At 39.6% G+C, this 18,783-nt stretch overlaps 1 protein-coding gene across 1 annotated transcript in view; it reads right to left on the bottom strand.

Moving 5' to 3' along the window:
- Nucleotides 1-943: 943 nt before the first annotated feature.
- Nucleotides 944-18,783, bottom strand: part of rbms2a (RNA binding motif, single stranded interacting protein 2a) — a 60,591-nt gene continuing 42,751 nt past the window's right edge. Inside the window, exons 5-14 of the mRNA XM_081357769.1 lie at nucleotides 12,365-12,522; nucleotides 10,555-10,634; nucleotides 10,354-10,463; nucleotides 10,211-10,254; nucleotides 9,973-10,066; nucleotides 7,074-7,124; nucleotides 6,884-6,994; nucleotides 4,435-4,512; nucleotides 4,257-4,344; nucleotides 944-2,827 (exon numbers count right to left, since the gene is read on the bottom strand). Coding sequence (XP_081213895.1) covers nucleotides 4,264-4,344; nucleotides 4,435-4,512; nucleotides 6,884-6,994; nucleotides 7,074-7,124; nucleotides 9,973-10,066; nucleotides 10,211-10,254; nucleotides 10,354-10,463; nucleotides 10,555-10,634; nucleotides 12,365-12,522 — 807 coding nt within the window. The 3' untranslated portion in view covers nucleotides 944-2,827; nucleotides 4,257-4,263. The remainder of the gene's footprint in view (nucleotides 2,828-4,256; nucleotides 4,345-4,434; nucleotides 4,513-6,883; nucleotides 6,995-7,073; nucleotides 7,125-9,972; nucleotides 10,067-10,210; nucleotides 10,255-10,353; nucleotides 10,464-10,554; nucleotides 10,635-12,364; nucleotides 12,523-18,783) is intronic.

The following is an 18,783-nucleotide window of genomic DNA, read 5'->3' as shown; positions in this document are numbered from 1 at the left end:
TTGCTCCGGATGAATATTGTTGGTGTTACAGGGCTTGAATTTCAGCGTGGGATTGCGCATATCGTGTATAATTTGACTCGTTCCCCCAGGTTTTGCGATCACAGCCAAAGTGCGCGCACATAAAGCCGCCTCTCAGTGCTAAACTGAGATCTTTTTTGCTGCTTACTGCGCTTAAACAGTCAAATACAGGTACTATAAGGTTATCCGGACCACATGTGATGACCTACCCCAACCCGCCCTTAAACCTACCCATCACTGGGGTTACGATCAACCAAGAGCGGTTGTGGTCACGTGTGGTCCAGATAACCGTATAGTACCCAAATACACACACAATAACGTCAAAATGCTGGTCTTAGCGAGTATCCACGTAAACACAGTCAGTTATGTTTAAAGTGAACATAAGCAGTTGAGAAAGAAAACGCATGTGTAACAGTATAATGGATCCGTGTCAGGTCTTAAAGTGACAGCAGCCTAATATTCCTGCTGCCAAATTATGACATAATATTACAAATATTTATATGGCAGTTTTTCCCCATGGTATCGATGTCAAGATTGTGGCCAGTGAAAATGCGGAGTGGCTGGTAACTTTGGAAAACCACTAGTCACAGGGGCTGGTGGGCAAAAAAGTTAATGTCAAGCCCTGGTTATAATATATATATTTGTCATAGTAAAAATAAACGTCAAAAAAGGACGACTAAAAAAATTAATATTACTTTCTGAAAAAAAAAATTACACTGTTTGGGTAGGTTGACTCAATTAGGCCAACAATTTAAGATCACATGACTAGTGATGGGAGAAACAAAGCTCTTCTAAACTTTGAATCATCTGAACCAATTGATTCACAAAATGATTCACTGGTTTGAATCGCTGGAAACACCACACACTGATGACCCCTGCTGGTCAGAACAGTGCACATGCAGCGGAAACATGCATAAAACTTTTATAAACCAATTGCAAATGCTTTATTGAAAGTATAATCTATTAAATGCAATTAACAAAACATCGAACACCATTAAATATTAAGTGCCTTTATAATATGTGCTGTTTTATTAAATTTGTTTAAGAACTGGGTTAATCAGACCAATAAGTGACTATTAACTACAATTCTTATTTTTATAGAAATTTAGAAACATTTCTAGACAGTTGTGATGTAACAAAGCCTTGTTTACAAAAATCACATGACTTCGGCAGCTTGATAAGCGTTACGAATCACTGGTCCGAAACAAATGATTCACAAAGGTTTTGAATCTTCACGAAGCCGTGTTTCACCCATCACTACACAAGTCCAAGATGTCCGCCACATCGGCCAGCGCGGCATATATACAACATGACTTTCCTTTTAGTACATTTAGGTATTGTGACTTGAAAACGAGACAAAAACACTGAATAAAACTGCAGAACAATGAACCTTCCAATGCCTTGCTTTTCTTCCCCTGTCATTGTTATTTTGCCCCACTGCATGTGTTCAATAGATTCATACCAGTGAAACAACATAACAGCGAATCTTTCCTTCCATTTGGTGATTTTGATTACATATCTGCTTTATGCTCTATTACAGCATGAGGAAAGATTGCTGAACTATGGCAGTCCTGTATTGAGAAGCTTCATCAAGTCAATATGTTATCATCACTTTCATGAAATATTTGTGATACTAACAAACCACTTAATGTCACTTCCTCTAGACCTTCGTACTGTAAGCCAATAAAAGTAATATTTATGAAACACTATGTACATTACAATGCATATTTCCAACGCTTTTGGAAACCTGAAAGATTTGGTGGCAATACATACACCAAAAAAATGCATTTTAGCTAAAGTATGAAGGGAGGACACAGAAGTTTAACTCTAAAATGATTAATTATACTTTTTTACATTTTCATATTTTAAATAAAAATGAATTGATCCTGAACACTGTAACGTTAGGCACAAACTGTTTCACAGGTAATCATTAGATTTAAAATGCCCCTCATAAAACACATTTCTACAAAAATCTGGTTCGTTTCCATTACTATGTTTAAAAAAGCTTAAACAGCTGAAGCGCATCAAAAATAACCGGATAATCTCACAATATCAGATATTCTATCTATTTCTGCATCTAATAGTTCATTTGAACTTGAAAGACAAATCTGTATTGCCCTGGTATGTACCAAAAAAAGATAATTTTTTCAATAAATAATAATTTAATGATTGTCTAATGCTTTCAGAGAAGTGATGATCGAATTAGAGTGATTTTATCACTATTTCTTTATAGATTCTTAAAATGGTACGACATGAAGAAGTGGCTTTAAATGGTTTCTTCAGCAGAACATCACACGACACACTCTAAAATAGGACAAAAATGCACTGTTTGCATCTGTACAAAAATATCTTACTGCTGCGGACTGAAGAAAAACAAAAGAACAAATCGAAAAAATAAAAGGTTGCATATTTTACAAAAAAATAAAAGACATGTTTTTACTTTCTCTTTTCTCATCCTCCCATATTAAAGAATTAGTTCTTAAAAATAAGAATTTGCCATAACGTGCATAAAAGAACACATTGTGTTTTCCTTAGCCTTTTCTAAATTATCTTTGTTTTTTATGCTTTTTTCTGTTTTGTTATCAAAATAGATGAATGGATAGCTCTTTTGCACAGTCTCCCACTGTTGGCCGAGTGACACCTGAAGAGAGAGGAGTTGAACAAAAGATGAGTGACGTCCTTCTCGGTCTCTGTTCTACAAAAGATACAAGATCCTTTTGTGATCCGTATCCCCTCTGCTACTCTTCCGTCTGTGGAAATCTGCAAATCTCACAGAGAGATTTCCATTGTCCACAGAACTGTAGAGCACCTGCGAGAGAGAGAGAGAGAGAGAGAGAGAGAGAGAGAGAGAGAGAGAGAGAGAGAGAGAGAGAGAGAGAGAGAGAGAGAGAGAGAGAGAGAGAGAGAGAGAGAGAGAGAGAGAGAGAGAGAGAGAGAGAGAGAGAGATTATATGTAGTGTCTTGTAAAAACTGTAATTCAGATATGCCAATTTTCTATTAACTCATTGCTAGCAAGTTTCTAATGTGTTTTAACACATTGTTATATTTTAGCATATTTCTAACGTTTTACCAAGTTGCTAGCATGTTCCAACACATACAAGTATGTTGCTAACATTTAACACATTGCTAGTATGTTGCTAGCATTTTTAACATGTTGTTAGCATGATTTAACATGTTGTTAGTATGTTTCTAAGATGAATTAGCATATTGTTTACATGAATTAGCACATTGCTAACATGTTGCCAGCATGATTTATCACAATGTTATCATTTTGTTTTATCATGAATAAGCACATTGCTAGCATAAATTAACAAGTTAACATGTTTAAAAGTGTTTTGCTATCATGTTTTAACATTGTTAACATGATTTGGCACATAGCTAGCATAAATGGCACATTGTTAATATGTTGCTAGTATGATTTATCATAGTTTTGGAATGTTTCTAATATGAATTAGCACGTTGCTAGAATGTTTTAACATGCTGCCGACATGATTCAGCATATTGCTAGCATGTTTCTAGCATTATTTAACACATTGATAGAATGTTTTAATGTGTTGCTAGCATTCTAACATTAATGATCAGCACATTCCTAACATGTCTTAGCATGTTGCTAGCATGATTTAACACACTGCTAACACATTGCTAGCATTTTTTTCCACATTGCTATTATGTTTAAAAGTCCACATGAAATCAAAATTGACCATATTTACTTTGTTTGCCTAAATTGATCGTTTTGTGGTGAACAATTCATCCATGCAAGTCAATCCACAAAAATTTTTTTCTCTGCAATGGAGGACCTTCTCTGATGACGTAGGTTTGAGGAATTGGTTTGGGCAACGCTTAACCACTCCCCTCAAACCGTTAGTCTGTTAGAGCAGAGATGGAGAGGAGGAGCGCTAAAGTAAAACCCTGCCCTCTGTTCAATATTCCTTTTCACTGGGAAATACGTCACAACACTGGAGAAAAGTCGTTTGCAACTTCCGGTTCACGCGGACTTTAACATGTTGCAACATGATTTGACACATTGGTAACATGTTTCTAGCATGATTTACCATGGTGTTGGCATGTCCTAGGCTAGTTGCTAAGCTTTGCTAGTGATAAAAGAGAGTTAAATACTCTAAAGGAGTTCATGTTTGAAAGCTTTATCAAGCCAACATAAAAATATAAGCCGCAGTGCCAAATCGGCCATTTGATAGACAGCATACTGAACGTTTCCCATCTTTTATGTGTTGTATTACCAAAGCTTCATTTGCTGTGCTGATAGGAATAATTAGTGTGTTCCGAAGGCGTCTCCATGGAAACCTGCTGCTGTTGTCCACTGTTTTCCTACATCACACAGAATGAGAATGAATCACATGTAAGTAATGAACCAGTTCATCATGTAAAGCAGTGTGTGATGATGAACGGTTGTCGTACCTCTAATGTAACACTAGAGGGAGGCACTGGGGTGTACTGAGGGATGTACGTTCCTTGCATAGCTGTGTTAGGAATATACTGTAGACAACATAAATAAAACAATGGTTAAAAACTTTCCATTGCATTTTAAAGTGCCCCTATAATGCAATTTTAAAGGTGCCTAATGTTGTTTTGGCGTCTCCTACAACAGGTTTACATGCATACATGGGCTCAAAAAACACTTTATTTCCTCATAATCTCCACTGCAGCATCAGCTCTTTTCTCTCAGTGTCTGAAACGGTTCGATTAAAGATTTAGTCTCTCTAAACCCCGCCTCTCTGAGAGCTGCTCTGCTCTGATTGGTCAGATGACCCAGTCTGTTGTGATTGGTCGACCGTGTCAGAAATTTTAGATATGCTAATCGATCTTCCTCAGCTCTTGATACTCAGTGATACGAACAGTAACGATGCTGTCGGTTTTACCGTATCAATCTCATCAAAGTGGATTTGCTCTGTCAGCAGAAAACAGCGTCTTCTCCACATGAACAACACGAACCAAACTCTTCCAGTCTCAGATAAACTACAGTGTTTGAGGGTCAAAGTAGACGTTGTTCACGGCAGCCAATGAAGAACATAGACTGGCATTATGCAAATCTGTTACAAACCGACGCAGATTCAGCAGGAAGTGAGACTGGAGTTACTGACGACTCGTTTCAGTTCAGAATCACTTCTTTCTTACAGGAGACAAAAACCCAATTTATCTGCACTTTGATCTGTGAAAGTTTGTAGATCTTTTACAGTCACAAACAGCTCTATTACACACCACATGAACGGTAATATCCCAAAAAGCTTAATAGGGGCACTTTGATAGTAATTAGATTCTAAAACTACAGGGGCTTTCGCACCGGGTAGCTCTAGGAACGAGCCACCAGAGCGGTTCCCTGAGAACTAAAGGTTCCCATAGGAACATTTTCCTGCATTCGCCGCGCTTGTTTTTGTGACTTCTATTTTGACGGCGCTGAGAACGCAAGAACTTGAGCTCACAGCGCTCGCATTCTCCACGTTCATTAGTTTACGATCTGTTTAATAATCCTGTCTAATACGTTATTAGACAGAACTGTTATACAGAAAGACGGTAATGAAAAAGTATTAGCGTTTGCCGTGTGGTTGATGTCCAGTGTCGCTAGCTGAGCAGAAATACTTAATCCTGTTTCGCTTGGTCCTCTCAAAGTTGCGTTTGATTTTCTCCTGAGCGTAAATGTTAGGAGGTCCATCTATCACTGTTTAGTTTCTGGAGTAAATATATAGGCTGCTGTAATCTGTGTGTTTACACCGCTTTTTTAAAGCTGCAGTCTGTAGTTTTTCCTCTTTGTCGCCATCTCTGTTCGAAATCTGCAATTGCAGTTATTCGCGGAATTATCAACTTTACGTGGGTTGTGCCTCGGCACGGCACAGCACGGATGAATCCAATGTTTTGAGGAGAATGTGTGGCTGTCAGTCGATGTGGATACTGGCATTCGCAATCACAGATTCTACTTTCTGGAAGTATGACCAACATAAGAATTTTCACCAGAAAATGTCACCACATAACATCCACTTTTGTTCTGACCAACTAAGGGGAAAAAAGCATTGCAGTAAATCACGCTGATTAAATCTAACGATTGCTTATCATATCATGCCAAACCGTGGAAATTATACTTTGTTCTCAAATTGTTAATGTTAACAACATCAGCATTGCGTGACTACATTTAATGCCCTTCCGATATTTATCCTTGTTTTCGCATGGGCCGGTTGCAGTGTCTTTATTTCTCCGAAGTCTTTCGCATTTTACAACGGGTGAATCTCCAGTGATTGTCGTTTGAACCTTTCTAGATCCGCCATCAAATTGATAAGTGTAATTATATCAAGTGATGTGAGAAAAGGCTATAAATCTCCAGCATCCTCACACTCATAGCCGACTAGCCGAGACTCTTCTTTATGTCTACAGATGTGACGTAATGACGCAAAGACATGCTTGAATTTCCCGGGGAAATCCACCAGTACCACTGGAGTTAAAAACATTATTACAAGCTTACCGTTTTGAACCGAGCGAAGGCAAGCTGAGAGTTTTGAACACTGGCTGGTCATGTACTTGCTCAAAAAATAATTTTGGATAATTTTTAACCCAAAAAAGTTACGGACTGCATCTTAAAAAATGCTGGTGTTTCGCGTGTGTTCGGCCAATCAGAGAACACTAACATCTCTGGTAGTTCCTATAGTGCTGGTTTAGACTCTGATCTGATTTAGAGCTAAATTACTTCCTCCAAAAGGAGTTCCTAGAACTAAAATCGTTCCTAGTTCCTGCGGTGCAAACACGCCAAAATCCGGGAACTTCCGCCAATAGTTCTAAGAACTATGAAAAGGTTCCTCCGGTGCAAAAGCCCCTAAAGACAAACTCCTGTTGAGGATCTATTCAAGGTGAAAGAGCTCACCGTGCCGGCGCTGCCGAGAGACAGGTGACCCAGCTGTTGGGTCAGGGGTCCCATCATAGACGTGGGCTGAATGGACATCGGGTGATCCATAGCTTGAGTCAGAACGGTCCCCTACGCACAGAGAGAGAGAGATGTTATAAACCCAGAGATGATGCATGTAAAGCTACAGTAAAGCAAAGGTGACACTCACTGCGGGCTGCATGAGGTACGACTGATGATGCATCCAGGACGGGCTGTGCATCTGTGGAGACAGACACAAAAAACATGGATATCTCCTCAAAAGCTGATCCTGTCTCATCATGCACACTCCCCTACATCTCTCAACACTTCAGCTTCACAGAATTACACTGCAGACACTGGAGAAATACTGGGCCTGACTTCAAATGCACCATACCAGCCAATATTAATTAGCTATCCCACAGTGCACCTGGATCCATATGCTGCTCATTTAATGCCAGATGGTGCCGTTCGTGACTGGAATGGGACAGGACTGGAATAGCTGTTTTCTATGTGAATAGTACAGTATATACAGAATATACAGTAAAGTGTAATTTATTCCTGTGATCAAAGCTGAATTTTCAGCATCATTACTCCAGTCTTCAGTGTCACATGATCCTTCAGACATCACTCTAATATGATGATTTACTGCTCAGTTATCATCAATTATTATTGGTGCTCAATTATAATTAATGGTTCTTATTATTATTACGAATTTTTAAAGTTTTGCTGCTTAAATTTTTTTAATCAACTTAATTATCAACTTTTTTTCAGGATTCTTTGATGAATATAAAGTTCAATAAACAGCATTTATTTGAAAAAGAAACCTTTTGTAACATTATGAATGTCTTCACACTCACTTTTGACAGTAAACACGTTTCCATAAAAAATGTTTAGCAGCGAAAATGGCACAAATGTTTCTTGAGCATCAAATCATCATATTAGAGTGATGTCTGAAGGATCATGTGACACTGAAGACTGGAGTAATGATGCTGAAAATTCAGCTTTGATCACAGGAATAAATGACACTACTATATATTCACCACAGAAAACAGCTGTTTTACATTGTAATGATATTTCACAATATTTCAAAATTATTTTTTACTGTATTTGTGATCAAATAAATGCAGCTTTGGTGAGCAGAAGCGACTTCTTTTGAAAACATTTAAACAAAAAAACTTACACCAAACTTTTATAAATTTGACACAAAAAAAGGATGCAATGAATGATGATGATTTTAATTTTTGGGTCTGCTATTCCTGTAATATTTAGCTGGAGACTTGTACCTCCGTTGATAAAAAAAAAATAAAAAATAGCCAATCACCATCGAGTATTTCACAGCATATGGCAGCGAATTTTCTATTCCTCCTCCCTTGGTATATCAACTAGTCATCGACGAGACGTAAATTATGTGATGTTAGTTTGAACTGTTACCACTGATGGAGAGTAGAGATGGATTTTTGCTTCAAGTGATTGGCTAGGACTAGGTGAGTTCAATTTTTTTTTATTGTCTTGCTGTATATATGTCACTTTCAGTAAATTTTCTGTCTAAAAGTGAACAAAAAAGCAATTTTAAAGCAGTCAAAAAAAAAAATCCTTGGGAAGGTCAAATGTTGTATGCCTCTTTATTTTAAAACCCACCAGCCGCTACCATTCCTCTAATGGGCCATTCAGTGCGCTTTAAACGCGTGTCAGACCTACAGGACCTCAGCGAATAGTGTTAGCTTTTGCCTGTTCATCCATCCGCTCTCAATAAGGTGTCAGAATTCCCACAAGCCCCTGCGGTCTGATATTCTCCCTCAACGCTTGCTGAGTCACTGTGAGCTTCCATCTGGCTGCTGTCGGCTTTGGCACACACTCAGACTGAGCTCAGTATCTCTAAAAATGAAAAAAATCTAATCTGGACTGACATTCAGAAATGAAGGTCTGCTCAGACATGGAAGAGGTTAAGTTAACAGAAGATGTTGATGTAGGAAAGCATTATCAGTAAACCATTTTGCTCTGACCTTATAAGTGTGTTAATGTGTTTTGATTAATATTGCACAAAAAAATGTTTTCCTCTATAATATTTGTGTGAGTATGTGTACAGTGACCTGATATAATTATTTTAAACGGCACGTCTTATGCCATTTTACAAAGTCTTGATTGTGTTTTTGTGCTCTACTAGAACAGGTTTTCCTGCTTGAATGTTGATTATTTCCTCATATTCTCCATTGTTGCGGCTCCTCTCTTCCCAGTCTGTCAGTAACGCTCTGTTTACTTCCTGTCTCTATGAAGCCCCTCCTTCTGAAAAACACACTGTTCTCTGATTGGCCGGCTGGAGCAGTGTGTTGTGATTAGTCGAGCGCTTTGAAAGTGTTTGGGAGATGTCCCGCCCCTTACCATAACCACCAGTTTAACACACTACTAACTAACTCAACCAGGCCCCGCCCCTTTATTCAACGTATTCATTATTTAAATGAGGAATATTTTGATGTGTTCGTTCCCGCAAGAAACTCAAGACGTTTCAGGGTGTTCAGAAACACTGACACTGATATAGCGAATAACTCCCGCTGGAGGGACTTAAAGTTCCCCTGTGGTGAAAATCAAGCTTATTATTAATGTTGTTTATGTGTCTATGTGGTGTTTTTAATCTGCTTTAAGACAAACCATGTGTAAATTCATAAGTCAACAGCATTGCTGAGTATTTCCTCCTTAAAACTGCAGTGAACCAAAGACAGTCTCAAAAACACGCTTTGAAATCGCTGGTGTTTCTGACGTCACAAACTACCTTGTAACCAATCAGATCAACGTGTGATCGTCAACCAGTGGATCTCTGAGCTGAGTGAGTGGAGGCGGGGCTCATTTGCATATTCATAGAATCACGCATACTAAATGAGGCAAGGGTGTCGAGTTTCATTCAAGCTATTTTAAGGCATGACACATTTTTTTAAAGGAAAAAACGTTTAAATATGCCATTTTGGTGATCAAAGATGAATTTTAAGGGATAAAATGATTGATTACAGGCGGACTTTAAGAACTCTGCAGAGCTTTAATATGCTCAAACAGCATCATTACACACTAAAGAGAGATGAACATGGAAAAAAGCAGACCTGATAGGACGGTAATTGTGATTGCATGTATGGAGACAGAGAGGTCTGAGCGATCATTCTGTTTGGAGCGATGCTGTACGGAGAAGAATAAAACCTGAAAATAATCAGCAAAAACAATCAAGCTTAAACATCAGCACTTAAATTAGACGTGATGATATATAGGCAAATAAACAAGCATTTTTAATATACACATTAAATAGTAGATGCATTAAAACAGGCTTTGAGAGCCTGTTCTCACCCGTTCTGTAAGGCTGTTGGGTCGTATGTGAGCGTCATTCCTCCCTGAACGTGGAAATGAATATGATTAACTTTACACTTTACATCAAATGCACAGGGTCTGTATGAGTACTCGCATATGTAAATATAAATACTCGCTCGTACCGTATCACTGTCTCTATGCCAGGGTCGACCGTTCTGTAGGTACTTTGTCTGGTTCTGTCGCTTCTTTTGTCCTCCGTCAGCAAACTTGCATAACAACGGTTCTGAAGGTACTACAGTCGAAGCAACCAGTAACCAAAATATTAGCTTCAAAATGTCTTTAATTGGAATTTAGATAAAATAAATCAAATATATATTGTCTACCTGGCACTCCTGGTGGGGTTTTGATGTATTTTCCATTAAAATGCTGAATGATGGCTTCACACTTCTCTGTAGATTCCATCCTGTTATACAAAGACATGGATAAACTAATAAATGGTGGGAAAAGTTGTGAAATTCGGATGGATGGATGGATGGATGGATGGATGTGTATATGTGTATATGTGTATGGATGGATATATGTGTATATGTGGATGGATATATGTGGATGGATGGATGGATGGATGGATATGTGGATGGATGGATGGATGGATGTGTATATGTGTATGGATATATGTGGATGGATGGATATATGTGTATATGTGGATGGATATATGTGGATGGATGGATGGATGGATATGTGGATGGATGGATGGATGTGTATATGTGTATATGTGTATGGATATATGTGGATGGATGGATGGATATATGTGTATATGTGGATGGATATATGTGGATGGATGGATGGATGGATGGATATATGTGAATGGATGGATGGATGGATGGATGGATATATGTGGATGGATGGATGGATGTGTATATGTGGATGGATGGATGGATGGATGTGTATATATGGATGGATGGATGGATGGATGGATGTGTATATATGGATGGATGGATGGATGGATGTGTATATATGGATGGATGGATGTGTATATGTGGGTGGATGGATATATGTGAATGGATGGATGGATGGATGGATGGATATATGTGGATGGATGGATGGATGTGTATATGTGGATGGATGGATGGATGGATGTGTATATATGGATGGATGGATGGATGGATGTGTATATATGGATGGATGGATGGATATATGTGAATGGATGGATGGATGGATGGATATATGTGGATGGATGGATGGATGTGTATATGTGGATGGATGGATGGATGGATGTGTATATATGGATGGATGGATGGATATATGTGAATGGATGGATGGATGGATGGATGGATGGATATATGTGGATGGATGGATGGATGGATGGATGTGTATATGTGGATGGATGGATGGATGTGTATATATGGATGGATGGATGGATGTGTATATATGGATGGGTGGATGGATATATGTGAATGGATGGATGGATGGATGGATGGATGGATGGATGGATGGATGGATGGATGTGTATATATGGATGGGTGGATGGATATATGTGAATGGATGGATGGATGGATGGATGGATGGATGGATGGATGGATATATGTGGATGGATGGATGGATGTGTATATATGGATGGATGGATGGATGTGTATATATGGATGGGTGGATGGATATATGTGGATGGATGGATGGATGTGTATATATGGATGGATGGATGGATGTGTATATATGGATGGGTGGATGGATATATGTGAATGGATGGATGGATGGATGGATGGATGGATGGATGGATGGATGGATGGATGGATGGATATATGTGGATGGATGGATGGATGGATATATGTGGATGGATGGATGGATGGATGTGTATATGTGGATGGATGGATGGATGTGTATATATGGATGGATGGATGGATGGATGTGTATATATGGATGGGTGGATGGATATATGTGAATGGATGGATGGATGGATGGATGGATATATGTGGATGGATGGATGGATGTGTATATGTGGATGGATGGATGGATGGATGTGTATATATGGATGGATGGATGGATATATGTGAATGGATGGATGGATGGATGGATGGATATATGTGGATGGATGGATGGATGTGTATATGTGGATGGATGGATGGATGTGTATATATGGATGGATGGATCTGTATACATGGATGGATGGATGGATGGATGGATGGATGGATGGAGTACCTAGCGAAGCCGACTCCTCTGCTGGTTCCGTTAGCATCCCGTAAGATGCGAGTGGAAATGACCTGACCGAAGGACTTGAGCATGGCCTCCAGCTCCTGCTCGTCCATGGACACGGGCAGGTTAGAGATGTACAGGTTAGTGGGATCCTGTTCCTGTTGCTGGAAATAAACGCAGAAATTACGTCTGACTCTACTAATCAGTTGTACAATTCATAGTTTTCACGTGACATCACACCCTTAAAGGAACACCCAGCATATTAAAAGACCAAATTCAATATACAACTTATTAATTATATGTACAAGCAAGCAGATGAACACAGAATATAGACGCAAAGCTCAGTTTCTCGATAAGCGTTTTTCCATTGAACAATAAAATCCTTGATTGCAATTTACCCGGCAAATCACCGGAAGTGGTGCATTCCACGGACGAGAATGCATGAACAGCATTATTAGACCATTTTGTAAGGCTGCATGATTTATTTTAAAGTTTTAAAACAATTACAATTTAGCTTAGTGCTATTGTGAAATCACAAAGTCTGTAATTCAATTAAAAAAGTATGCGGTGCGGGTTTTAGAGTAAAGCGTGATGCTCTAATTAATCACATGCGAGCAGGTTACGTGTTTCTCAGAGCGGCTCTTTGTGTTTCATAGCGAAGTGTTGCTCTGTTATCATTTACATGCGTGGAGCGTCTCAGCAGCTCGGGTTACAAACTCCATCTCTGCAGACGCTTGAGTTTGGGTTGCTGGGAACACAACGTGTGCCATTTCACCAGATTTGTAATGTAAATCATTTATAAACCTACGCCAACACAGGAGAATCAATCAGAAAAAGCGTCGGGTCAGAGGTCACTCGTCGTGCGTCGCGTCACAGGTCACTCATCGTGCGTCGGGTCAGAGGTCACTCGTCAGAGGTCACTCGTCGTGCGTCGCGTCACAGGTCACTCATCGTGCGTCGGGTCAGAGGTCACTCGTCGTGCGTCGGGTCAAAGGTCACTCGTTGTGCTTCAGTTCAGAGGTCACTCGTCGTGCGACAGGTCAAAGGTCACTCGTCAAGCGTCAGGTCAGAGGTCACTCTTTATGTGTCGGGTCACAGGTCACTCGTCGTGTGTCGGGTCAGAGGTCACTCGTCAAGCGTCGGGTCAGAGGTCACTCGTCGTGTGTCGGGTCAGAGGTCACTCGTCAAGCGTCGGGTCAAAAGTCACTCGTCATGCGTCGGGTCAGAGGTCACTCGTCGTGTGTCGGGTCAAAAGTCACTCGTCATGCGTCGGGTCAGAGGTCACTCGTCATGCGTCAGATCAGAGGTCACTCGTCATGCGTCGGGTCAGAGGTCACTCGTCAGAGGTCACTCGTCTTGCGTCGGGTCAGAGGTCACTCGTCATTTGTCGGGTCACAGGCCACTCATCGTGCGTCGCGTCACAGGTCACTCGTGCGTCGGGTCAGAGGTCACTCGTTGGGCTTCAGGTCAGAGGTCACTCGTCGTGCGACGAACCGAGGTCACTCGTCATGCTTCAGGTCAGAGGTCACTCGTTGTGCTTCAGCTCAGAGGTCACTCGTCGTGCGACGGGTCAGAGGTCACTCGTCGTGCGACGGGTCAGAGGTCACTCGTCAAGCGTCAGGTCAGAGGTCACTCTTTATGTGTCGGGTCACAGGTCACTTGTCATGTGTCAGGTCAGAGGTCACTCTTTATGTGTCGGGTCACAGGTCACTTGTCATGTGTCGGGTCAGAGGTCACTCGTCAAGCGTTGGGTCAAAAGTCACTCGTCATGCGTCGGGTCAGATGTCACTCGTTGTGTGTCGGGTCAGAGGTCACTCGTCAAGCGTCGGGTCAAAAGTCATGCGTCGGGTCAGAGGTCACTCGTCATGCGTCAGGTCAGAGGTCACTCGTCATGCGTCGGGTCAGAGGTCACTCATCAGAGGTCACTCGTCATGCATCGGGTCAGAGGTCACTCATCGTGCGTCGGGTCAGAGGTCACTCATCATGCGTCGGGTCAGAGGTCACTCGTCATGCGTCGGGTCAGAGGTAACTCGTCATGTGTCAGGTCAGAGGTCACTCGTCATGCGTCGGGTCAGAGGTCACCCGTCATGCGTCGGGTCAGAGGTCACTCGTCATGTGTCAGGTCAGAGGTCACTCATCATGCGTCGGGTCAGAGGTCACTCGTCATGCGTCGGGTCAGAGGTCACTCATCATGCGTCGGGTCAGAGGTCACTCGTCATGCGTCGGGTCAGAGGTCACTTGTCATGCGTCGGGTCAGAGGTCACCCGTCAAGCGTCGGGTCAGAGGTCACTCGTCATGCGTCGGGTCAGAGGTCACTCTTCCGCCGGAACTAGACTCATGTAAGGCTGTTATCGAAAGCCAGCGATTATAGCTTAAAAAGTTTTAAATATGGATATATTTCTTACAAAAATGCATGGCTTTGCTTCAGAAGGCCTTTATTAACCCCTGGAGTCGTGTGGATTATTCACTCCCATTATAAAGCTTGAAAGAGCCAGGATATTTTTTAATATAACTCCGATTGTGTTTGGCTGAAAGAAGAAACTTATATACACCTAGGATGACTTGAGGGCGAGTAAATTATGGGATAATTTAATTTTTTGGTTGAACTAACACTTAACTGGGACTTAAATGATAATGATTTGAAATGGTTTAAACCCGTATTATCATCAGCTGACGAGTCAAAATCGTTGTCCATCTAGGTACTTTGGTTAAATTATATATATTATAAATATATATTATATATATTTAAAGCTTCAGTTTTTTCATACAGTCATAGAATAATTTCATAACTACATTTTGCCTCTGCCCTCCCAGCCAAGATCCAGCTACAGTGTTATCATCGGTGTTATCTTGACTCAAATGCATCAAATTCTAAATGCATCCTCCCAAGACCTTTAGAAATCCGAATGAAATTTTCTCACACTTTTTTTGTCAGGCAGAGAGAGAACTTTTCGGCACTGTGTTGAGAATGAATAAATGCCCAAAGTATGCATCACTTTTTATGCGTACCCTAGGATTGTTATTATAACTGCGTACAAATATGCACATGCATTCAATTATTTTTTTGCCACGAAGTAATTTGTTCGTCCACAAGGTGGCAACAGTGCTTCTGGGTCGTTGATTCACAACTAGTCAAAGAAAAAACTGAATAAACAGAACAGAGAGAAACACATGCAGGCTACAACAACGGATGGCTACATGGATGAGAGATTTGCAAGGAGATTCGAAAGTTCCCGCATTTGTACAACAACTGTCATAATGTCCACCTGTGTGCGCCTAGACGTCAAATTGAGTATAGTTTGAAAGGCCATGCATACAACAGTGCAAAAAAACTAAGTATACTTTGGGCTTTACATCAAAACAGCACACACACACACACACACACACACACACACACACACAACTGAGAGGCTGATGAAGTGGTCTGAAAATGCTACAGTAAAAGAGTGAAAAGAGAAACAGAAAAGCCTGACATCATCTTAGCTCTGCCGGTCTCATCTTTCCCTGGAGAAAAAGATCTCCTTCCTGTTTCCATGACACGCTTCCCAGACTCCCTGAGTCTAAACACATCAGAAGCTTTCTTTAAGACTGAAAATAAACCAAGACTTCCAACATTGATGACCATTTTTCATTTAAGCAACACTAAGCATGTTCACTGGCTATGCTAACACACTACTCTTCTTACTCCTGCATTATGCAGTCTGTAAACGGTGACCGTACGCATACCGAGACGATGACATGCTGCTACTAAGGCCAAAAGATGTAGAGAACACACTGCACATAACACTATATCCCACAATGCAATGCCCTCAACTTGACCTTCTACTTCCAGTGTGATTATGTGCAAAGATCTTTTTCTTGATGCATTATTTAATCAGACTGTCGAAGTTAACCCTGTAAAGCCTGACATATACATACAAATAATTTTTTTTAAGTGAACCTTTAGACAAATTTTCTAAAAAGGCATGCATATGTGTTTCTTGTTGAGTATCATATTTGATGGCTTTTATGGCTATGATATAGTGAGAATATGAAGCTCAAACTCCTCAGTTTTATTCAGAGGCCCGAACTGAGCAAAAATAAGCAATTTGGTGCAGATGCTGATAAAAGATGAAATTCTGATTGTAATGTAAACCAATGAGATCTTCATAACAGTATAACAGATTACTTATAAAAATGCATATAAACACTCCCAATAATTTAGAAAGATATTTAAATAAATGCTTAGTTTTATGATCAAAGCTCTGTAGTTTTAAAACAATAATGCAATGCAATACAATGATTGAGAGATGTAGTAAACCTTCCTCAAAAGCCTGATGATCATATTTGATACTCGCATTTGAACATGATTTTTCTAATGATATATGGATAATTAAGTAAACTTAAGCTGCTTCAGTCTAGTAAGTGTTTATGTTGAAATATTACTAACTATATAAAATGATTCTTATACCTTTACTTTATAAAAATCTGTAAAATTTCACAGCAAAAAGACATGTGATCCACGAGCTGAAAGTGGATGTTTTTACAATTATCCCAGACTAGAGAGATAGACAGCTCATCTCTTCTGTTCTCTGATGACGAGGGCGGGGCAACCTGTCGCTCACATGAGATCCACCAATAGCAAACTACAACCATCCAATCAATTCCCCACAGACAAAATCAAGCCCCGCCCACATTTGTTCTTGTTTGAGAAGCAGTTTCACTCAGATATACATTACAATAGGGAAGAAAAGACGATAGCAAATTGTTTCATGCCGACTTTAATGACACTGTATCATGTATCATGACTGGAATGTTGTATTGACCTGACAGCATTCACTTATGTTTTATAGTTTTTTTTTTTTTTATGTTTTATATAGTTTTATAGTTAAAACAAAACAATTAAAATGAAGCAGAGAGAGGTGGATCAGTTTGTTTTTTCAATGTCAAGTTCGTAGGTTGATGTATAGCTAGCATTTATCAGTGTGCATGTATTTAAAGTGTGTGTTTCACACACACTCCCTGTGTCGTGCAAAATTGAGTTTGGGAGACACCAAGGGATCAAATTCAGAAGATTACAACAGAGACATTCACACACACACACACACACACACACACACACACACACACACACACACACACACACACACACACACACACACACACACACACACACACACACACACACACACACACACACACGCGCAAAACAGCAAAAAAATGGCACAGAACGTGCCAGAGAAAAGACTCAGAGAGCCAAGAGACATAAACATACATATCTTTTTGTCGTCAAATGTGTGTCAATTAATCCTATCTCTAGGAGTAAAGATAGTTTCACATCAGTGTGTGTGTGTGTGTGTGTGTGTGTGTGTGTGTGTGTGTGTGTGTGTGTGTGTGTGTGTGTGTTTAAACCAGTCAAGCATTACCTAACCAACGTCAACAAACCTGAACTGGTGTCCAGGAAGCCACGCAGGGACAGTTTATGATGCTGGTATGTACATGTGTACGTACTTACAGGGCACTTTATCTTACAGCCCTGTTCTGCATGTACACTACTGGTCAAATGTTTGGAGTGGGTCATATTGTTTAATGTTTTTGAAAGACGGCTGTATTTATTTGATCAAAAATACTTCATAAAAGGTAATATTGTGAAATTTTATTACAATGTAAATCAGCTGTTTTCTGAATATATAGTAAAGTGTAATTTATTCCTGTGATCAAAGCTGAATTTTCAGCATCATTACTCCAGTCTTCAGTGCCACATGATCCTTCAGAAATCATTCTAATATGATGATTTGATGCTCAAGAAACATTTCTGATTATTATCAGTGTTGGAAACTGTTGTGCTGCTTCATATTTGAGTGTGACTGTGTTTTTCCCCTGGGATTCTTTGATGAATAGAAATTTCAAAAGAACAACATTTTTTTATTTAAAATAGAATATGCATCATTAATGCATCATTTCTGAATAAAAGTTTTAATTCCTTTAAAAAAAACTTTTGAATGGTAGCGTATATTCTATAGTATATATTTACTATAATAATTATAATTACTGGTAAAAACCAGGTACTAACCCTGAAACTAACCCTAAACCGTTTTAAAATCATACAGTTACCTCATATTACTATAACCTGAAAATTGTAAATTATTGTTTTTTTGTTTTACAATTAATAAATATATATTTTGTTTCATTTTTAATTCTAAAAAATGTACAAATGTTTCATTTTGGGTTAAGGTTTTGGTAAACAATAATGGACTAAAAATAGCAGAAGTAAACATGAGTTGGTGTGGGTATGAAAAATAAGAAAGATTTAATGTGTACTTTTGCACTATTGCACTTTCATTTATGTTCTACTAGACTTTGAACATGCTACATTTCTACGAATGCTGCAACGTCATACGAAGTTCACCAAACCTGAACTTTGGAATGCAGAGAAATTCCGAAAC

Source organism: Scardinius erythrophthalmus (assembly GCF_964197995.2).
Source record: "Scardinius erythrophthalmus genome assembly, chromosome: 25".
NCBI classification, from domain to species: domain Eukaryota; kingdom Metazoa; phylum Chordata; class Actinopteri; order Cypriniformes; family Leuciscidae; genus Scardinius; species Scardinius erythrophthalmus.
The sequence above is the reverse complement of the archived record's forward strand: the minus strand, read 5'-3'. Positions and strand labels throughout refer to the sequence as shown.